Below are 20,726 nucleotides of genomic sequence, written 5' to 3' on the forward strand. Positions count from 1 at the left end.
CAAAAATAAGTATAATTTTGATTCAACCACACTGGACACCTATTGTGTTGGCTGTTGTCATTTTTCAAAGTTGGACAGTCTAAGGGAAAGGAGGTCAGTGCCCCTGACTAAATAGTCAAGTATTGCATGTTTTAAAAATTCTTGCCACGCACTCGTTTTGAATCATTGACTCAGAGGGAGAAGGTGAGGTGCAGCTTGTCAAAACTGGAGGAGGAGATTGTTAGGAAGCCACTTTCCTCTCATTGAAGCATTTTATTCAAGTGGATGTCCCCACTGGGAATTTCTGTTGGTGGTTCTGGAGTGATACTTTTAATAATACGCTGTTGGGGAAAAAATATTATGTTAAAAACATTCTCATAATTTAACAGTATTGAAAAAGTATTTCAGCATTAATATTAAAACAGAGTTTAAATAACACTTTAATGGCATTTAATAGTAAGCTGGAATAGTCTCAATGACTTTCCTTAAGAAAGGAATTACCAATTTATTCATTCTCCAGTATGAATTAAAATCGAATTATTTAGGAACTACAAGCATCTGTAAACTCATTATGAAAGTCCTTATATCATTAATGGGAGAAAATAATGAGCCTTCAGTAGAACCCCTGCTGGCCTATAACATGCCTTTGATGACCTGGGAAAATACATCTTTCTCTGGAAGAAGGAGGTTCCATGCGGTCGCACAGGGCTTGGGGAACGGTGCCCTCCCTGGCTCTCAGCCCAGCATACATATTACAGGCGCAGAACACAGCGCCGTCAGCCATGTAACAGCCAGGATGTTATTGATTTCATGAGTCCACCTATAAAGGAGTACTGGTTAGTTCATTCAAGGGTGCAAATCATCACATAATTTAAAAGATGTGACCATTGAAATCATCGCTCCTAAACTAATCTCATGCTGACATAGTACTCGCCACAGGGAAAAGCCTAAGAATTTTAACATTAGAAACAGCTGAGGTGCATAGAATCTTTAAGACAGATCTAAAACATGCTTGGGTTTGTGTATGAAATATACCACCCACCCTGTAAAAGCATTAGTGTGACATGAAGCAGCTCAGGGATGCGGAGACGGAATTGAGCAGTATTGAGGGAGCTTAGAAAAATCTTTATGAGGTTGCTTCGTGACATCTTTGACAACAAAGTCTGTCTGTGTGGTAAGCAGGCAAAATTGGATCTGAATCTTTTGATTTACTGATTTTAGGTGAAGCTCTACTATTTGTTCTTTTTATTTTAGATTGAAACATTATGTAGTCCCCTTCAATTTTATTTATTTTTTTATTTTCTGGTTCTGGGAGTTTGTTTTCCTTTAGGAAGCAAGGCCTATGGAATTCAGAAAGTTCCATTTTCATAGTTAATGAAGTGCACAAAATTGTACATGTGGTGTTCCTGATGGCCTAAAGAGTCAAATACTGAAATCTCACACTGGAATCCCATTTTAAGAAGGAGTTGCTGTAGGGCCCAGCAGCTCCCTGGACATGTGAAGCCATAGAAAGCAAAATCTCATAGACCATCCTTCCCCACAGAGAAACATGTAACCCGATGAAACAGAATGGGATAATCTACATGAAGATCCTTTGAAAAATACACAATCTTATACAAATTGTAAGGTTTTGTTATTAAAATTTTTACAGCCCATTATTAATTACTGAAATGAGTCTTACTGTAATGGTAACTTTTTTATTTTTTACTCCAATGGCTTGAACTAAAATTATTATGTTATAATATCCTTATTTAGCGATGATTTTCAAAATAGCCCTTGTTAAAAATGACCACAGATATCTTCCATCATGATATTCACTTAAATCAAAGTTTGTGTATTGCCCCCAGATGCCAGTGATTTGATGTCCATGCCAACGGCAAGCCAGAGGCAAAGTAGTTATCTGGTAGGTTAAGGACGCCACACACACGCCAAGCTGCGTGCTATGGTGCTCCCAAATGACCAGCTCACTTCTTCGCTGTTGCTTTTAAGGAAATGCCATAAGATAACAATGGCAGCTGTTAGAGGTCTCCAGAGTATATGTCATATAAGTACATAACACGAATTTCACATAATGGACTTACCTCCTATGAAGGGAGCGTAACATGAGAACCCTTTTCTCCCAAAACAATTACCAGTCTGAACACACACACATACACACAAGCACATACCTCCTTCAGTGTCCCTGGAGTACTGATCAGCTGGTAAATTATATACATGGGGACACAGATGAAAGATGAGGTTCCTATGCAGTAACCCAGGATGATACTCCAGTGAGGATAAGTATAGTTGAATAGTTGAAGCTGTGGCGGGCTCATCAAAAAACTGCCGATGATGAACTGGAATGGAAATTCCAAGAAACATGAAAAACCTTAACAATATTTGTGCCTCTAGAGACAGTTCTGATGTCATGAACACCTAATGTAAAGCTAAAGTACTTTTGGGAAATTTCTGAAATGGGATATATCTTAGACTCAACTCTGGCACACAAAATTCACTGATTTCTATGCCCAACTTTCTGCAGAAATAAAACAGCTAGGTGCTTATCTTGATTTTTCTCCTTACGCCCTGCCTCAGCCTCTAGAGTAGGGATACCAAGACCTCAGAATGTTATTCAAGGGAGTTACAGCACCCCCTTCAGGGCAATGGGGAAGAGATTGGCATCCATCAGAAGTGGTTGGGGCTCCTCGCGTCAGACGGTGGAAGAATAAGCCAGGGGACCCCGGCCCGGCCCCTGCCAGGACTAGGGCTTCCTACATCGGTCTGCGCTGCTTTCGTTTCCTCTTGCCTTCCTCAGCGGTGCTAGTGTTTGGTGGGATGGAAGGTACCCACATCCAGGAGCGATAATAAGGTTCTCAAGACCTGACGAGACTCGGGCTCTTCTTGGGTGTGCTCCACCCATCTCCTTCCCGAGCTCCGTGCTTTCGGTAGGAAGGACACCAGCCTGGGGCTTTCCTGTAGGATGGCTGCGCCACCGGGCATCCCAGCCACGCGACTGCCTCGACCGGCCCTCTCAATAAAAGGAGTAACAGATAGAAAACGCGGCTTGCTACGCTTTTAACTCGAAAATTCAGCGGAAATTTTGATCAAGAAAACTTCCATGGGGTGCTCCAACACTCAACTTACGACTTTTTCTTATTTCAGTTTGGTTTCCAGAGAAAGCGTAAATAGCAGCTTTTGCCTAGTAACCACTGTGCTGAAATAATTATTGTTCTTCATTTAATTTTATTATTTCATAGTCATAAAGAAGGCAGGAGTATAAATTATTTGTGTGATTAAACAGATGTTTATGTCTTTTTTTCTTTGTCTGCAGGTAATGAAATGGGAAATTGTTAAACACACAGCCATCTTCCAAACAGTGTTACCGCAGGCCAGAGTTTTCAAAACAGGAGCCTGGCCAAATGCAAACCTTTCTCTGGGTTACTCTCCTCGCTCCCAGACTTGGCTACTAAGAAAGATAGTTTTGGATCAGGGAAAGAGGAGTCTGGTTAGGAGCCATCCCAGCTGTAACTCGTCCCAGCCCGATGGCGGGTGGGAAACAGGGAGGCCCCAGGCTCTTGTTACAGCCTGTATGTGCTGCCTCAGACACCCCTGTGCACATCTCGGCCTCTTCTTGCTTGTATAAAATACATTTTTTTTTTTTTTGTAACTTGGCTTCAGTGCGTAAGAACATTTTCAGTGAGCTATATTCATTGTTTACCTAAAGCAGCCTTAAAAAGCCCAGCGCAGGGTATCTGTTAAGTAACCCCAAAAGCGCAAGACAAATTCTCCTTCTCTTCATCCTGCCCTGGGGCAAGCACTTGCCTTAAGAGGAAGTGAGTACAGTGAACATGGCAGGAATGATGAGTAATGTGTCTGAAGCCAGACCTGTGTGTGGCTTCTGCTGGGCACCAAACTCACTGACAGGCCACCAGAAGTTCACCCAGTCTGTTCATGGAGAAGCAAAGAGTAGAAGCCTGGAGCCAGGGTTAGGGTGGGACATATGAGGCATCCACCTCAGGCCCAGTGGTTAAGAGGGTGCCCAATTTTCAGTAATCAAGATAAAGAGTATTTGAATGCAATATGTTAAAAAAAAAACAAACCAGGATCTGACACAGCCAGATTAGGGTCTGGTGAGTGAGGAACGTCATCCCAGGATAGGGTCAGATTCTGTCTTTATTTAAACTGTAGATGTTCTATTCATCAGGGATTTTTTATATTTCAATTTTAAAAAATTACACTCAAATTGCATGTATCTTGATCACTGCCCTGGCTGGCATGGCTCAGTTGGTTGGAGTGTTATCCCATACACGGAAAGGTTGTGGGTTCAATTCCCAGACAGGGCATATAGCTAGGTTACTAGTTTGATCCCCAGTCCAGGCATGCGCAGAAGACATCCAATCCATGTTTCTCCCTTACATTGATCTCTCTCTCCCTCTCTCCCTTCCTCTGTCTCTAAAAGCAATGAAAAAATGTCCTCAGGTGAGGATTAAAAAAAAATTTTTTAATAGCATTTATTTTGATTACTGAGATTTTTAGTGCCCCCCTAAATTTTACACCCATGTTGAGTGCCTCAGTTGCCTCTCCCAAATTTCAGCCCCGGGTATCATTTTCTCTCTGACTAGAGAATACTAAAGTAAGTAAACAAACATGACTTCTTCCTTCAAGGAATTAATCCAGTGTCTCTCTTGCCTTTGAAAAACAAAAGGAAAGCATTTAAGTCAGTCAAGGAGAGGCACTGGTAATAATATAAATTAATAAGCCATTTATGTCAGGACTTCTAGTAATGGCAGCCTAGGTGATTCAGACCAACCTTCTCACTGAAATTAAAAAATAAATTTTCTACTTATCTAAAAGCGACAGGGAGGTGATACGGAAATAAGGAACCCCTGAGCCGAGATCTAGGCGAGCACTGGAGCCCAGAGCACACACCAGAGCCGCTGGGCCCTGAGAATTCCTGCTGCTTGGGTTGGCTTCAGTTTTGGAAACCTCTGGGATCCAGGGACAGGGAAGGAAGTGAAGCACGGGTCCCAGAGAGGGGCACATGCAGCATTGCAAAGGCAAGGTGAGCATCTGGTCTATCTTGTCGATGGATGTGTGGTACAAAACATACAAAAATAAAGGGCTTCCCTGAGAAAATTGCAATAGATTACAAACAGGGCTGTTTTCTAAGAGGGGGAAGACTCAGCTGTATGCCAAAGGCACAAATGTCCTAAGAAAAATGGGTGGCCCGGATATTCTTAACTGCGCCCGACTAAAGGAAGTCTAACAACTGTCTTGGCTCTAAAAGATCAAAAAGCACCCCCCCGCACCCATAGAATTACAGATAAATGAAACAGGACAGATAAATGAAACAGAACAGGACAGTAGTCCCTGCTGCTGTGCATGGTGTCACTAGACCCTAGGCTGCCTCAGAGCACACTTGGGATGTTAGCGGGGCGCTCTTCCATCTTTGGGCCAACATCCCCTTCAGATGGACACCAGGAGGACACGCAGGGGCACATGCAGCGACGAAGTGAACACTGAACACATTTTGGCAGGTGGGCAACCCCTGGAACTGAACTTCCTCACCCGGGTCCTTGGGCAATAAATGGATTCTACATTTGATTCAGGTCATGCGTGAGGGCCTTTGCGTTGAGCCTCTTTAAGAAAATGGACACAAAATTACTAGGACCCTTCCCAGAGCCTCATGAGTGGCCCAAGAAATCCTTTGCTGGTCTTGAACAGTTTTTACTTACCATGTGACCTTGGACCCTTTCCTTAATGCCTCAAAGCTTCAGTTTCCTTACATGTAAAATGGAGCATTAGAACTATGCTACTTCATAGAATTGTTGTGAGGATTAAAAGGGCAATGAGTGCAAGTTTTGCACCAAGTCTGGCCTGATACCTAGTGTTCAGTAAAGGTTATTTATCATTATCAATGCAAAGGGGAGTGAAACAATAAGGTTTGTTTCTGAAGCCTAGACGACTATGGTGTACGATGACAGAGGAGTAGTTAACTACGGGGGTCCCAGTGACACGGCCGGGACACAGAGGGGCCTCTGAAATGTTGATCATGTTTTCATTTCTTGGTATGGGTTTGGCTACAAAAGTGTGCTTAATTTATAAAATTTCATTGAGATGTACATTTCTAATTTGCACCCTTTTCTGTATAGGCTTCCCTTCAAATAAAATTTATCTTTTAAAGTGTTTGAGTGGATCTTTCTCCAGGACCAGAAGGAGAAGAAGAATGATAACTCACCAGGAGAAACAGAGGGCTGATGGCTACCCAGCAGGTCTTCCAGAACCAGCCAGGGCTGAAGCCCAGCATTTTCTTCACATCGATGCAGAACCGAGTGACACCTAAAGTCATCCAGAAGAGAAGAGATTGATGGACAGCGAGAGGACATGGACTGTCTGATTCCTTGGTTCTCAGGGACAGAAGCATCTCTGAAATTCCTCAGGGGAGGGACTCAAGGCACCAATCTGGTCTGAAAGTGGGACGGAACTTCGTTTCCTAGCAAGCAACGTCCTTACGCCATGCAGGGGAGAGTAAGTGGACATTTGGGGAAGAACCTTAAGCCCCTTCTAGGGGTCTACACTGCCTTTCTAAGATGTTGGCATATATTTTATTTTATTGTTACTGTAGAAAAGAAAGTTTTGTCTAGGAATGACAAACCTGCTTGACAAATACTGACTTTGACCATATAACCATGTACTGGAAACTTCCAAGAAAAAATTTTAACCACAGTATGGACTATTCATGCACCAGATCACAGTTACGGTTCTTCTACACAAGTAACTAGTATGGAAATGAGAAGTGAGAACTCTGGTGGGAAGTTGAGAAGGGGAAGGAAGGTTGTTCTGCGGTTGCTTCCCTGAGAGTGCCTGGCAGTGCCTCGGGCAGATCTATAGTGATTCACACACTTGAACCTTGTCATCTGAATTGCTGAGGAGGTGGGGGGAACTTTTTTTAAAAAGCTGAACTCACATGCAACTTAAATTATGGAGACCCCTTCTTCATGTTACGCATAACGACAAACATTCTAATGCTGTTATATTATCATAGAAAGCAGGAAAATAAATACATTTCCAGCATGAAGTAATCACTTCTCGATTTTAGGGAGAGGCATCTCTGATCCTGGTTGTCTTTATTTCAGTTGCCTGTGCCCTTGTCCATCCCCACCCAGGGACTCCTGGGACCACCACCAGTGGACCCATGTCAGCTCTCTCTACCCTGCTTGTGGTTTCATCCTCATCAGATTCCATCTCAGGATCAGAGGGGGTTTCTCTGGGGCAGATAATCCACACAGGAACATTCTTGCCTCTTCCCTAGAAGATAAGTCCCTAAGCTCTGTCTAAGGGTTCTGGAGGGAGCTCTTGCTTGTGAAATTTAAGCTGAGGGCCACTCCGTATAATAGTAGAATATGTCCCGCTTTGTAGATGCATTCACTGTGCACTAGTTCTTTGTGCTCTGTCCAATTCTTAGAGCCAGTCAGGATCTTAAGTATCCACTATGGCTGAGCTATAGGGAACGTCTTCAGCTTGTCTCCAGTGGGGAAACATTTAAACTGAGAAGGAAAACACATCCTCCCAAGGGTACAAGCAGTAGACAGTGCAGAGGAGACGATGACCTGTTTCTGAAGAAGGCCCTGAGCAGAGCTTTTCTTAGGACCACCAGGAGGTAGCATCTCGTACGCTGCCCTGCCCTTTCATGAAACCAGGCCCTCTGTATTCTGGTGGCTATGGGCTGATGTAGAAAGGACTGTGGCTGGGGGGTGGGGGCAGGGGGGTAGTGTCTTACCATAGAACCAGTACACAGCAATTGCTTCTATCAGCACCACAGCGAGCACAGCAGGCCCCGTGGCATATTCCTCCAGCAGCTTCACCACGTAGGCCCCTCCCTGCAAGCAAGACCATGAACCTGGTTAAGGGCCCCTTGAGGCATTGCCTCCTCTTTACAATGTGGGCCCAAAGAATCTTCTTAACTGAGGATAATTCTGGAAAATTCCCAACTTAGACCTAATTTGAGTATCACTTGGACTGGCCTTCTCCACGTGGGCCAGATTTCACCCCATCAGATGCTTATTTCCTCCTTACTGTGCACTCTCTTCTTGTTTACTCTCCCCAATAAGTCTTAAGAGACAAACCCAAAAGGGCCTTCATCTATTTTCAACTTTCTGCAATTTACTGAACACCTACTGTGTACTCTACCTTGGAGAATCCTGGTCCCCAAAGACTGGATCTGGGAGAGTCCACAGTACCAGGCCCACTGAGCATGTTGCTCACAGTTTTGCTTTCTGTCCTAACTCACAAATCGGTCGGGTTCTGCTCAGGGTCCCGCCATCCTACTGAAGCTCTATAGACACTGGGGTCATGGCCTGAAGATGCTTATATGCAAAACTTGCCTTGAGTCAGGACACAAGCCCGGGATGCCTGTGGGTACTATCTGATGCCTGTTTTACAGTTTTACAGTATTTTCTTCAGTTCTCAAAAACAAACAAACAAAAATCATTGGAGAGGGTCTTCACCATTGCAAGTTTTCTGGAGGAGACAAGATGACATTACAGACATGAGATGCCAGCCTCCAGGTATCCTGCATATGTAGACATGAGAGCAATGTTGCCCTGAGAGGAGCCCTAAAGGCTGTGACTAAACCAGAAAAGCAAGTCTTAGTTTTTCTCCAGATACTCTGCCAAGCCTGAAATCTAGCTGGATCTACTGTAAAATGCAAAGAGCCTCCAGATACCATGCACAGATTCCACAAACAGATGCCACCAGAACACAACTTTTCTTTTTATCTTTGACAGACTTTCTATAAGTAGTCGCAACTTTTTACACCCTCCCTTTGATCCCAAAGCAAGGGCACCATGTGGGATGAAAGGAAAGGAATGGCTTCTTGCAGCGCTCTCTTGCCCTCGGGGAGGCTGACTCAAGGCTGAGGGTCGTGGTACTCACAAAAGTCAGGGTGGCCAGGGACCCGAAGAAGCAGGTAATGACCACACCGAGCACAAACCACTCTCGGCGCTTGGACCAGATGTGTGGAAACTCATCCAGTACTCCTGTGATCACCGCCTCCAAACCTGCAAACTGAGAGGGACACACAAATGGTCATAGGGGAGGACTTTGGGACAAATCTGTTACTTTCTAGGACAGTGAATAGGAGGGAGGGGTTAGGATTGCCAAATGACCAGTCAAGCTGATCATGACCCATTCCCCCTACTCACCAGCCCTCACTGGAAATAGATTTTCCTGTTTACACTGTCATTGAGAACACATCCCTAAGGACATGAAGGAAAGGAAATATGGCACACGGACAGGACTTTTTCATGTGAGGTCTCTTGGGGAGACTTTGGTTGCAGCAGAAAAGCCAACTCAAAACTGAGACTCATTCTAGACTAAGTGAAAGGCACTGGGCTCCATGCTGGGCAGCAGGGCACTGAGACACAAGAGTGGCCTTGCCCTGGTCTTTAGCTGCTGCCATCTGGTCAAGGGACAGTGTACAATAATAACAGGTCACATGTGCTGAGCCCCTGGTCTATGCTTGTGTCTATATATACAACAGCCATTTCATTCATGACTTAGGTCCTAGAGGGTGGTAAGTGCAGTTGAGGAGGAGTGAACAAGGGAATGGGGAAATGCCAGGAGGGAGCAGCCAGCACCATCTGGGGTAGCCAGGATGGCAGGGGATGGGTACAACTTCCTTTTTCTCCTCTTCCTTCTCCCAGAGCCAGATTTCCCTCCCCATTCACTCACCGAGCTATCCAAGCCCAGTGTGATCAACATCAAGAAGAAGATGATGGCAAAGAATGTGGACGCCGGCATGTTCGCTATGGCTTCTGCATATGCAATGAAGAGGAGGCTGGGGCCTGAGACAGGGTGGGGGGAGAGACACCCATAGTGTATTCAAGGCCCCGGTACTGGGTGCCAAGGGACCTTCTCCATCCCACTATAGTCTGAACTCCTGGAAAAGGTTGACGTCACCAAGGCATTAATTTTCCCTAAAATCTTTAACAATTTTTAAAGAAACATTTAGAAATAATTCATAAGTTAGATACTGAAAAAACCCAAAGAGCAACCAAGCAATTCAGTGGGAGCAAGGAACCTAAACAGATTCAAGGTCTTACCTGCATCTTTGGCCACCTCGGACACATCTTCATTCCTTATCTCGGCCATATATCCAAGCACTGTGAAGATGACAAATCCTGAAAGGAAGCTCGTCATGCAGTTCACCACACTGGTCACCAGGGTGTCTCTGGAGCAGAAAACCCAAGGGGGCTAAGACATTTCCAAGTCAGGAGTCTAAGGAACATCTGTCTCTGACTGTGGCAGCGGGTAGCACGCTGAGCTCACAGGGACTTCAAGCCAGCCCTGGGACCCCGCCCCACTTCCCGTGCCTGGCCTCTCAGACTGGTTGGATCAGCCTTGAAGCACACGCTGCCGTTATCCCCACACATGGCATGGGAGAACAGCAGGTCACGAGTGGTTTTAAAATACAGTCCTGTTGTGAACAAGCGCAGACAGACCTCTCCATTTCAAACAAGGCTTGCTCTGAAGCAGTGCCTGGGTTGGAATGGAAGCCAAAAGGGGACCTTGGCCTCACATTGGTGAACTCCTCAAATTTAGACTTTTGACATTATGTGCAAATGAGGTTACAAAACTGCCACAGTGATATCCTGACACTTTTAACAGAAGACCTTATCATAGGACTTCCGGCTGGTGTCCCAATGCAAGGCCACATTGCTTAGGGTGCACATGAATTCTTTTTTAAAAAATTCTGTAATTATCTTAGGAATAGCATAATTTTATTGCTGCACGTTGCCATCCATGATAGAACATTTGACCCCAAAGCACCATGTGGGATGGAAGGAAAGGAATGGCTTCTCAAAGTCAACTCTAAAGATGATGAGTGATATTTAAATCATAACTGGTGCAATACTCTCTGTTTCGTCGACATTTCTGAAATGGCAGTTTGCCACAAAAAATATGGCATCTTGTGTTGGTCAAAATAGTTCAATCATACTTTTTGTGGTTATATACATAAATAAATTATCACATTATAATTGTATTGTTAAATACAATATGTCAAATCTAAACATTTAATGTCTGTTGCAATTTCTGTAAACCTGCTTTAAAATTTCTTAATGAATATTTTTAACATACAGAGATTCTCACAAAACACAAGTGGCCTGGGGCCTCTCTCAAACCCTCAATGGCCTGGGTGAGGCACTGGCCATGGGTGAATTGGTCAGGGGTCTGTGGCCCCCCTGAGGGTCAGGGTGTCAGCCTAGCGGGGTTCGAGGCCATCAGTTCAATCACCTTCCTCCAGACCAGCTGACTCACACTCATCCCACTTTTAAGCTTTGCTTGGAGCGGGGCCTGATACTCACTGATAACAGTTGTTGTTGAATTTGTTGTAGCTAGCAAAAGCCAGTAGGACCCCAAAGCCAGGACCAAGGGAGAAGAAGATCTGAGAGGCAGCATCCACCCACACCTGGAACACAGCAGAGGTAGGGTGAGGGCTGAAGCCTGGGCTGATGCTGGGCACTTGCAGGGCCAGCATCCTCGTGCCCGCCTCCGTGAGGCTATGTGCAGACACGAAGAAACAGCTCCCAAGGCTCATTTCAGGGACAGCCACACAGCAAGTGCAAACATATGTGATTTCTTATCATGTAGCATAAACCAATCCAGTGGCCTCAACTGTACAGTTCATGCTTGTATTTCCAATTTAAAGCATTGCAGACTTGCCATTGGACCCAAATTTTAGTTGTTGCTATTGTCCTATTCGGAGGACTAGCTTCACGTAGTACATGACAGGTGCGCACTGTTCTCCTTGTTATCTAACCTTTGTCTCCAGGAGCTTTGGCCAGTCAGGTTTCAAGTAGAAGAGAACACCCCTCCAGGCTCCAGGGAGGGTGGCCCCCCTCACCAGCAGGACCAAAAGGGTGATATAAGGGAAGGTGGCTGTCACCCACACCACCTGTGAGCAAGGAAACACGTTATCACCATATGGATGTTGGTATCTTTTAGCCTTGAAAACCTCCAAGAAGAGATCTACCTTTTTTTTTACCCCCTGTAATTTTAGGAGGCAGGAGATCCTAGCCTTTAGAATTAGACGGGGATCTGACTCACTGTGTGTTGGTACTAACTACCTCTAAACCCACTCCCCGTCAGTGAAGTGGGGAAGGTGTCTAGCAGGAAACTATCAAGTAGCCAGTGTATACAATGCACTGAACATGGTCCACAATGGGTTTTCGATAAATTATTGTGAGTATTATTCATTATAACACTACCAGTGGGTTAAAGGGATTTTTAAAAATCACATAATCATTCTTGGGATTGGTCCATTCCTAGAACTTTCTAACAGGCTTGTTGAAGAGATTGAGCATCATGGCAGGTGTCTGGTGTAGAAGGAAGCAATGTGCCCCCTGCCTGCAGCTGTCCGGGCCGCTGAGTTCTGAGTGTGAGCTGCTCTGGGGCCCCTGGGCAGGCCTGACTCAGCAGAGTCTTTCTCACCTTGCCAGATGTTTTGATGCCTTTCCAGATGCTAAAGTAGATAACAGTGAAGACCAGCAGGATACAGAGGGTAAGCTGCCAGCTGATGCCCCCCAGGTCCTGGAGTCCCTTAGACCGGTGGAGCTGCAGGACATGGCGCCTTGGGTGAAAGAGAAGGAAAAGCCCATGCGATGGTCCGAAGAGTGACCTGAGCACGCTGCGGGTGATACGTGCGGAGGGCGCCAAGAGGAGAAACGGATGCCGCACTGCAAGCACCACGTGGTCCCTAAGCCTCAGCCAGAGCTGCGATTGGCTCTGCGCATCCTGAGGGAGGGACCAGCACATTCCGCCAACCAGCCTGGGAAATGCGCTCAGCCCAAAGGCAGACTTTCAGGGCTCTCTGTCCTGGCTCGGACCTGGCCAACATGCCTGGCTTTGGAGGACATGAGGATTTGTATGTGTGGGTAGTGGGCCCCCCCTACCCCAAACACACACTCTCTTTGGTCTGCCATTGCCTGATATTCCAGCATCAAAGAATACTCCCTGCACCAGGCATCTTCTTCCAAAGGGTAGATCTCATTTATGAAGTGAACACATGAAACCAGGAACTACGTGAATAGTTTCAAACTTTTGAAGTGGTCAGAGGCTGTGCTTCTGTGACACCAGCTGAGAACACAGCCCAGGAAGAAAGGTGATGTTGAAATGGGGGCAGGGAGCATTTTGGAATGTGCAGGTAGGGATCATCCTGGGCACGTTGGAGCCACCTATCATGGCACATTGGGAAGGACCGGATGGCACAGATATAAAGAAGTCAAATCCCAGGGGTGTGGCCTGCTCTCAACAGACCACCCCTCAGCTACAGGCACTTACGTGTAAAATTCCTCAGCAGGGGACGTGGAGTAGGGTGTCCAGGTGATGTTGTCCTCTGAGAAGTAGTTGGTGCAGTTGCCAGTGTTCCAGGGGTTCTTGCAGCTGGTCCAGGGCAGCTGGTTGGTGAAGGAGGAGAGGAGGTAGTAGAGCGCCCAAGCCATGATGGTGTTGTAGTAGGAGGCCGTGTAAAAGGCAATGATGCAGGTGGTGTAACCGATCCCTGGGACAGAGGGTGAGGGAGGCCAAGTGTAAAAGGCAGCCCAGCAGTGAAAGACTGACACAGGGCCTTGGAGGGCACTGCAGCGGGGGGTGGGGGGGGGGGCGGGGTAAGGGTGGGGGCTGTCACTCATTTCATTCTCCAAAGACCCCGGGAGGTGGCAGGAAAGTGGCAATATAGTAAATGACTTATATGTATTTGCAAGGTTACACCTTTCAGAATGTGTGTGTGAGGTGTTAATGCCTTAAAGTTTTTCTATTCAGTTTACTTTTGTCATTTATTCTGTTTCCCTTTATCAGTCTCCTATCACTCGAGCAGTCAAAAACTTAATTATTGTGCTCAAGTTATCTCCCAGGGTTATTGAAGTCCTGACTGGTTCTAGAAAGTCCCCAGCTGCCACCCACTGCTTTCTTAGAAAACCCACCCATTCAAACTTTTCAGTTACCTTTGAAAATTGGGCAGATTTTCTTCCATATGGAAATGCATCCATGTCGGTGGTACTGGCCCAGCACAAGCTCCATGTAGAAGAGTGGGATCCCCCCAAAAAGGGCCATGATGATATAGGGGATAAGGAACGCCCCTGAGGCAGATAAAAGACAATTTTACTCCCTGCCCGCATCTGTCCCAGGAAGGCCCCCCTGAGAATCACAGAGCCATCAGGTGCTCCAGCATCATGAAGTCATCTTATGCTGAGTGAGCTCACACTGTGCTCCCCAAGCCTTGGTGCTTTGCCAGAAGTAGTCGCAGACTCAGGTCCATACTGAAAATGAGGTTTGGCGGGAGGCAGAGAGGAACCCGAAAGAAAGCAGGGTTTGCGAGTCAGCAGAACAGGCACTGAGACCAGTTCCACTTCTAACTTCCTGGAAGGCCCAGGCCATGTACCCTCTCTGAGTATTTCCTCCCCTCTGAAAGGACATTCTTGAGGGGAGCTGAGGGTCCCAAACCTCATCCATCCATCCTGCCATCCGCTGGCAGGTTTAAAAACACACACCTGCCCAGACTTCCTAAAGCAGAAGTTCCAAGTATGGGTATAACAAAAAAAAATTTTCTTTTCCTGGGGGAGCCACCAGGTTAAGAGGAGCATGGCCTTCTCCTCTCTCCACCATGGCGGGTGCTCATCCACTGGTATCAGTGTACTCCAAACAGGGGGAGTCATTTAGCAAAAATGTCACTTTGCATGCTGTGTGCAAGACTCTCATTTGACCAGATATTGTGAACTTTGTTCACACCCACTTGAGCACAAATAGACAGACCTATGCTGTCCGTGAATTGGCAGGTCATCAAACCAGTGCTGAGTCTTGGGGTACTGGCGGAGCTGGGGCTTGAATTCCCCGAGTTCGAGGTGGTGGGACTCATTCTTCTGGCCAGGATGCTTTTGCAAATATGGGTCATGAGGGCTGCATGTCTGCACCACCAAAACCTGGCGCCCTTTGCATCGCAGAGTAAACAACACAGAAGTGATGTGCCACTGCTCTACCCTGGCTGCTCAGCCTCACCAGTGCTGGCCATGTCTAAAGGTCACCGTACTGAGGAAGTTCTTGAAATTCTTTTGGTGGTTGAAGATACAGTTGAAGGCTACAAAAACACCAGGAAGGCTGTTTTGCTTCTTAAGAAACCTAAGACCTAGAATGATATCAAAAAGATCTATGCCTCTCAGTGAATGAGAGCTGTCAAGGGCAAAATAAGAAACTATCATTGGAACTAGCCCAGAGGACCTTGCATCGTCTATAATGAGGACAGTGGTATCATAAAAGCCTTCAGAAACATCCCTGGAATTACTCTGTTTAAAGGAAGCAAACTGAACATTTTGAAATTTGCTCCAGGGGGGCATGTGGGGCATTTCTGCAGTTGCACTGGAAGTGCTTTCCCCAAGTTAGATGATCTGTGTGGCACTTGTCATAAAGCTGCTTCCCTTAAGAGCATCTACAACTTCCCATGCACAAGATGCTCAGTACAGACCTGTGCCTATTGAAAAGCCCAGAGATCCAAAGAGCCTTCCAGCTTCACACAAGAAGATTCATAGCCACTTCCTGAAGTAGAATCCACTGAAAAACCTGAGAATCTTGTTGAAGCTACACCCGTCTGCAAAGGCCATGTGCCGAAACATCATTCTTTGCCAAGCCAAGACCCACAAGCTGCTGGGTGTATAAAAAAGCAGCAGCGCTAGAAGCCAAAGTAGCTCAGAAGGGGGTTCCAGAAAAGGAGCCTGTGGTAAGGAAGGAAAGAAGGCTGTTGGCCTTAAGCAGAAGGAGCCTTTGGTGCATAAAAAGGCTACAGTTTCCAAGACACCAGCAGCTGAGAGGAAGCCCAGAAAAGAAACCCACCACAGAAGAAAAGAAGCCTGCGGCATAAGCTTAAATGTGTTTATTCTATAAAGGTCAAATCACTGTAGATAGCTCATTTTGAATAAAAACACGTCAAAGGCAACAAAAAAATTTTTAAGCTCCTCTGGAGATTCTGATGCAACCAGTACACAGACCAGCATTTGGGACCCTTGACACAGATCTCCGGTGACAACCTGTGCAATAGCTACAATGATCTAAGAGTCACTGAATTAGTATCTCTGTTCATCCGTATTACACCTGACTCCAGACTACTTAATTATCGATAGTTAGCTATTTTTCATAATTCCACTGAGCCAGAATGCTCCCTTCTGAGCCACTTTTGCAGGCGTGGCTGAACAGGCAGGTTTGTCACAGGCCGAGGAAAGGTGGGGCTGTGGCACCCGTGTGATGCTCCTGTCCCCTGGCTCTCATGGCGGAGGCAGATTGTGGAAATGCCAAGTTGAGCATTGTTCACCTATGGCCTGAGTTTCAGCCCAAAGGATGGGTGGGCTGGGATTTTCCCTGACAGTTTTTCTTTCCATAAAGTGTTCACAAGCAGAAACCTGAAGGCGGTGCAATTCAGAAAGGTCCCTCCTAGTTTACAATCAATCGATCACGCTGGGGAAATCTGGATTGAGAATAAGAACCGCGCTGTGTTGTCAGCGTGGCATTTGTCCAAAAGGACTGGTTGCCTGGCTTTATCGTAGGGAATGAGTGTAGGGGAAAAGGCAAGGGCCACCCAGCCCCTTAAGTAATGCTCGGGCTAAAGGTGAGTTCTCCCAAGCTGGAGATAAGACGACTCCAACCTCTGCTCCACCCAGGCAGGGAGCACTGGGCCCCCCTCCCCCGAACAGAAACTGCCTTTGCAGCTGCAGGGACCATGGCTCTTAAAGGTGACAAAGACAGGCCACTCAGTGTCAGGCCATGGACACAAATGAATTACCCCTAAAACCTCATTTAATCTCCTCTTCCAAATCTGTTGCCAAAACTCCTGTCAAAATAAATACCAACTGATGTGACTTCCCTCTCTCATCCTTTTCCTAATCCAATAGCAAGTCCAAAGTCAGCACAGGGCCCTCATACCTGCTCACTCCTCTCTCCGGGGTTGCCATATCCCTGCCTACAGTCAGTTACTATTTTTCATAATCCACCAGTTCTCTGCTTGGGAGGCACTGGGGGTCGAAGGAGGAATAAGAAATAGCCTCTGGCCTCAGAAATCTAGCCCTCTTGTCAGAGATATAAGACACATCCATGCATGGCTTGGGATCAGCACTAATGTCACGCTGTGGCTGGGTTCAGCTCTGGATCATGCCCAGACTTGAACTTAAGACTCTGGACCTGAGCTGATGCCCTTCTCTGATCTCACACAGGTCCAAAGGCCCGGGAGGGTCTGGACCCTAGAGCTACCTCCCCATTTTTCCTTACATGGCTCTATCCTCTCCAGACTCCTCTGAGCAGAAGCTGCCAGCGGGAGCAAAGGAGCTCAGCCCAGTGCTGCGGGTCAACCCCACATCTTGCTGCCTGGAGAGTGGAGCGCGGATCATGCAGGACGAGAAGGGAGCTCTTCAGCAGATGGAGCACTAATGTGCTGAATGATGTAGAAAATCTAATGAGGTCAGGTTTGGGAGATCTCATGCAACTTCATAACCCAGAGACCCTCAGATATGCCAACTTAAAGTGTTGGCTTCCAGGGCATTTATCTTTTAAGTAAGCTTTTACGTCTTAAGCAAACACATTTCCAGATTCGTACTAGTTGAACAAGACAGAAAAGACATGATTTATCCTCAGACCCCCCTGGTCAGAGCCCCCGCTCATGGCTCATGATACTGACCCCCTCCATTCTGGTAACATACGTAGGGAAAGCGCCAGACGTTGCCCAGGTCCACAGCGTAGCCGATGACCGACAGGAGGAAATCTACCTTCTTGCCCCAGGTCTCTCGTTCCCCTTGGTGAACCTCAGCCACTAGGGCGGTAGCAGCAGCTGGGATGGAGTGCTGGGTGTCACCTCCTGCACTGGGGTTCGGAAGCGCTGAGTGCCCACCGGAGATCTGGCCGGACCCCATCTTATCCCCAGGGGTGGGGACACCATTCTGCAGAACTACCTTCGCCTGACAGTCTTCTCCATCCTTACACACTGACAGCTCCTTGGAGGAGTTTAAGGACATCCTGCTGGCTAGTAGATGATACTGATGCCCATCTGCCGAGGACCTTAGCTGGATTCTTGGAGCACAAGCTCTGGGAGTGCTCAGAGCTTTACATCAATGGGATTGAGAGCTCTGTCGGGGAGACACACAGAGAAAGAATGGAATCAGGCATTTTACTTGGCTTTGATGTTAACTCACCATACATCTTAAACTACACTGGTTAATGGGATTATAAATGCATCTGTTAAAGGCGAGACATCCTATTTGTTGTATGAGAGTCAATAAAATCAACTACATTTTTCAACCTATACAAGAGAGCAGACCACAATCAAATAATCTGAAAAGGAACAAAACAAAACAAACAAAAATACACAGCAAATCACCATGGTCCTGCCCAGGCTCCATTTAAGAACAAAGTATTGCGTTTATGAGTAACTCAGAAGAATGTAGGAAGAGGGCTCGCTTCAGCAAAGCCCCTCAGAGAACTTACTTGGTCCTGGATGCTGTGCTGGGAAAAAAAATAGAAATAAAGAGGTAGTTTCATCCTGCAAGTAGATAAAGACAGGCCTCATATTTAAGCTGAACACTTGAAGTATATTGTGTGTAAGTTACAGGTGTGACTTTAAGAAAAAGAGAGCAAAGGATACAGGTAAAAGAGCCACCCTTTTGTGAGGCACCCTCAGCTCCTGGACTTCTTCACTGTCCCTGTCACTCAGCCCTTAGAAACCTTTGGGCAGCTTCTAGCTGCTTCGGGCTGGGTCAGGTCCGTCTGTGCTCCTCCTTTCTCTGTTCCCATTATGTCTCTGCAAGTCCTGCTGGGCCTCACACAGTGCTGCTGCTCACCATTCGGTTTGCTGCTCCCCAGAATCTTGTGGCTTAGCCACTGGTTATTCTGCAATAGTAGGCAGCGGGGAACTGCTCATCCATGCCAGAAGACCAAGGGGAAGGAGCTCAGTGTCCATAGATACAGGCCTGGCCGGTACCTTTGCCCCCACGCACCACGGTTGGGAGGGCTTGGCTCGGGTCCCTGGGCCTTTATAGCCCTGCCGCGGGCTGGGGTGCCAGAAAGTCAGCTCAGCTTGCTCTCCTCTGGATTGAAGTCTGAGACATCAAACATGGGGTAGAAATCTGAGCCCTTTTGGACTTTAAACCTATGGCCTGTTATAAAATAGTAAGCAACCAAAACCTTCCAGCTAATTGCATTTCTTCTGGGCCTGAACTTTTCAAGCTCCAAACAGCTTGGGAATTGAAACATGTTTCTGCTTAGCTCAGATTACATACGTTTCTAGGAAAAAGTGTCTAGGAATGATTGCCATCCCTATTCATAACTGCACAGATTTATCCTAACCTTGCAAATCCAACAATCAGAAGAAGGCCAGGAAGGGTAGCTAATAAAAATGGCAGTGTATGCGTCCCTACTTGGGGCTTTCAGGGAATATAACTTAACTATCCACACATGGGAACGTAAAGACAAAAACATAAGAGTGAAAAATTAGAACACAAAGTAGTAGATTCACACTGATGGCTATGTAGGTAAATATTGGCAAGGAGTAGACATGAACACCAAAGGACAGAAGTAATTGGAGTTTTCTGTTCATTACAGTAGAAAATAAAAATTTTAAAGGGATTGATTGCTGCCAAAAATATTACAGCCACGAGAGACAAACCAGCTCTATGGAGATAGAGTGTGTGTGTGTGTGTGTGTCTCTGTGTGTGCACACGTGTGCATGTGTGTGTGTGTGTCTGTGTGTGTGTGAAGGATACAAACACCTCTCATAGAAGAATACAAATTCTGACAAAGAGTGATCTAAATTTGAGGGGGGACCCCCAAAATAATCAGAATTTATTTATTAAAAATTGTGTATTTATTCTTAAACGTTTAAATATCAGTTACCTTCAAAGTTCTCTCCATTTGATACAATATACCTATTAAGACTTTTTCCACTGCTCAAGACAGTTTTTGAACTCATCAGTTTTGATGTCTCTTAGTGCTTCTGCCATTTTTTGTTTCACGTCTTCCACATGGGCAAAACATTTCCATTTGAGGACTTTTTTCAACCAGGGAAACAAAAAAAAAAGTCACTGGGGCTAGATCAGGTGACTAGGGAGGGTGGGGCATGGGGGTAATACTGGTTTTGATAAAAACTACTAAACACTTAACGTGGTGTGGGCAGGTGTCCTCATAAATCACTCATTATGAAATGGGCAAATGTGTTGAAAGAGTCTTCAAAAAAAATTCACTGAAGCTGAACATAGCTTCTCACAACAACGCCAGCTGGTACACTGGTACAGATAGGTTCCTGGAACACTCACCTAGAGAGGGAAGCCTATACTACAAGGAACCTGCCCTCCAGAAGATAGTTCCCAGATTTTTTGGGTTCCCTCTCATAAAACTCCATTCTTCTCATGTTTACATTGCTGTCCAGCCTCTCCCTGCTCTCTCACCTCCTTGAGACCTCAACTAGACTTGATGAACTTTTAAAATAACCACATGTCCTCTCATCCACAATAAGGAACTATGAGGCCAAGAAAGTTCTTTTTTTTTTGTTTTTGTTTTTGTTTTTTTGAGAGAGAGAGAGATAATGAGGTGTCAATATATTTAAATGTATAGCTAAATTCAACCTGAACTTGGTGGTCTCTGGCTGTGCTGTTTTAACAGAGCCTCTGTACTCTTCTTCAGTCTATATCAACAACATTCATTCTACATTAAACACCAAAGAACTGGAAGATCAGGTGGCAGAG

At 46.0% G+C, this 20,726-nt stretch overlaps 1 protein-coding gene and 1 pseudogene across 1 annotated transcript; one reads left to right on the forward strand and one right to left on the reverse strand.

Annotated features, from left to right (window-relative positions):
- Nucleotides 1–239: 239 nt before the first annotated feature.
- Nucleotides 240–18,005, reverse strand: LOC129077031 (sodium-dependent serotonin transporter-like). Its single transcript, XM_054581217.1, has 13 exons — nt 17,672–18,005; nt 13,962–14,096; nt 13,300–13,519; nt 12,451–12,589; nt 11,780–11,914; nt 11,325–11,428; nt 10,062–10,189; nt 9,691–9,803; nt 8,893–9,024; nt 7,739–7,838; nt 6,197–6,297; nt 2,148–2,315; nt 240–320 (listed from the first exon to the last, which is right to left on the reverse strand). Exons 1-13 carry the CDS (start codon nt 18,003–18,005, stop codon nt 240–242), a joined length of 1,890 nt encoding a protein of 629 aa, XP_054437192.1.
- LOC129077266 (60S ribosomal protein L4-like) lies at nt 14,585–15,868 on the forward strand (annotated as a pseudogene).
- Nucleotides 18,006–20,726: the final 2,721 nt, after the last annotated feature.

The sequence above is a fragment of the Pteronotus mesoamericanus genome, unplaced genomic scaffold, assembly GCF_021234165.1.
Source record: "Pteronotus mesoamericanus isolate MK-2021 breed Mesoamerican mustached bat unplaced genomic scaffold, CSHL_Meso_final contig_657, whole genome shotgun sequence".
Lineage (NCBI taxonomy): Eukaryota > Metazoa > Chordata > Mammalia > Chiroptera > Mormoopidae > Pteronotus > Pteronotus mesoamericanus.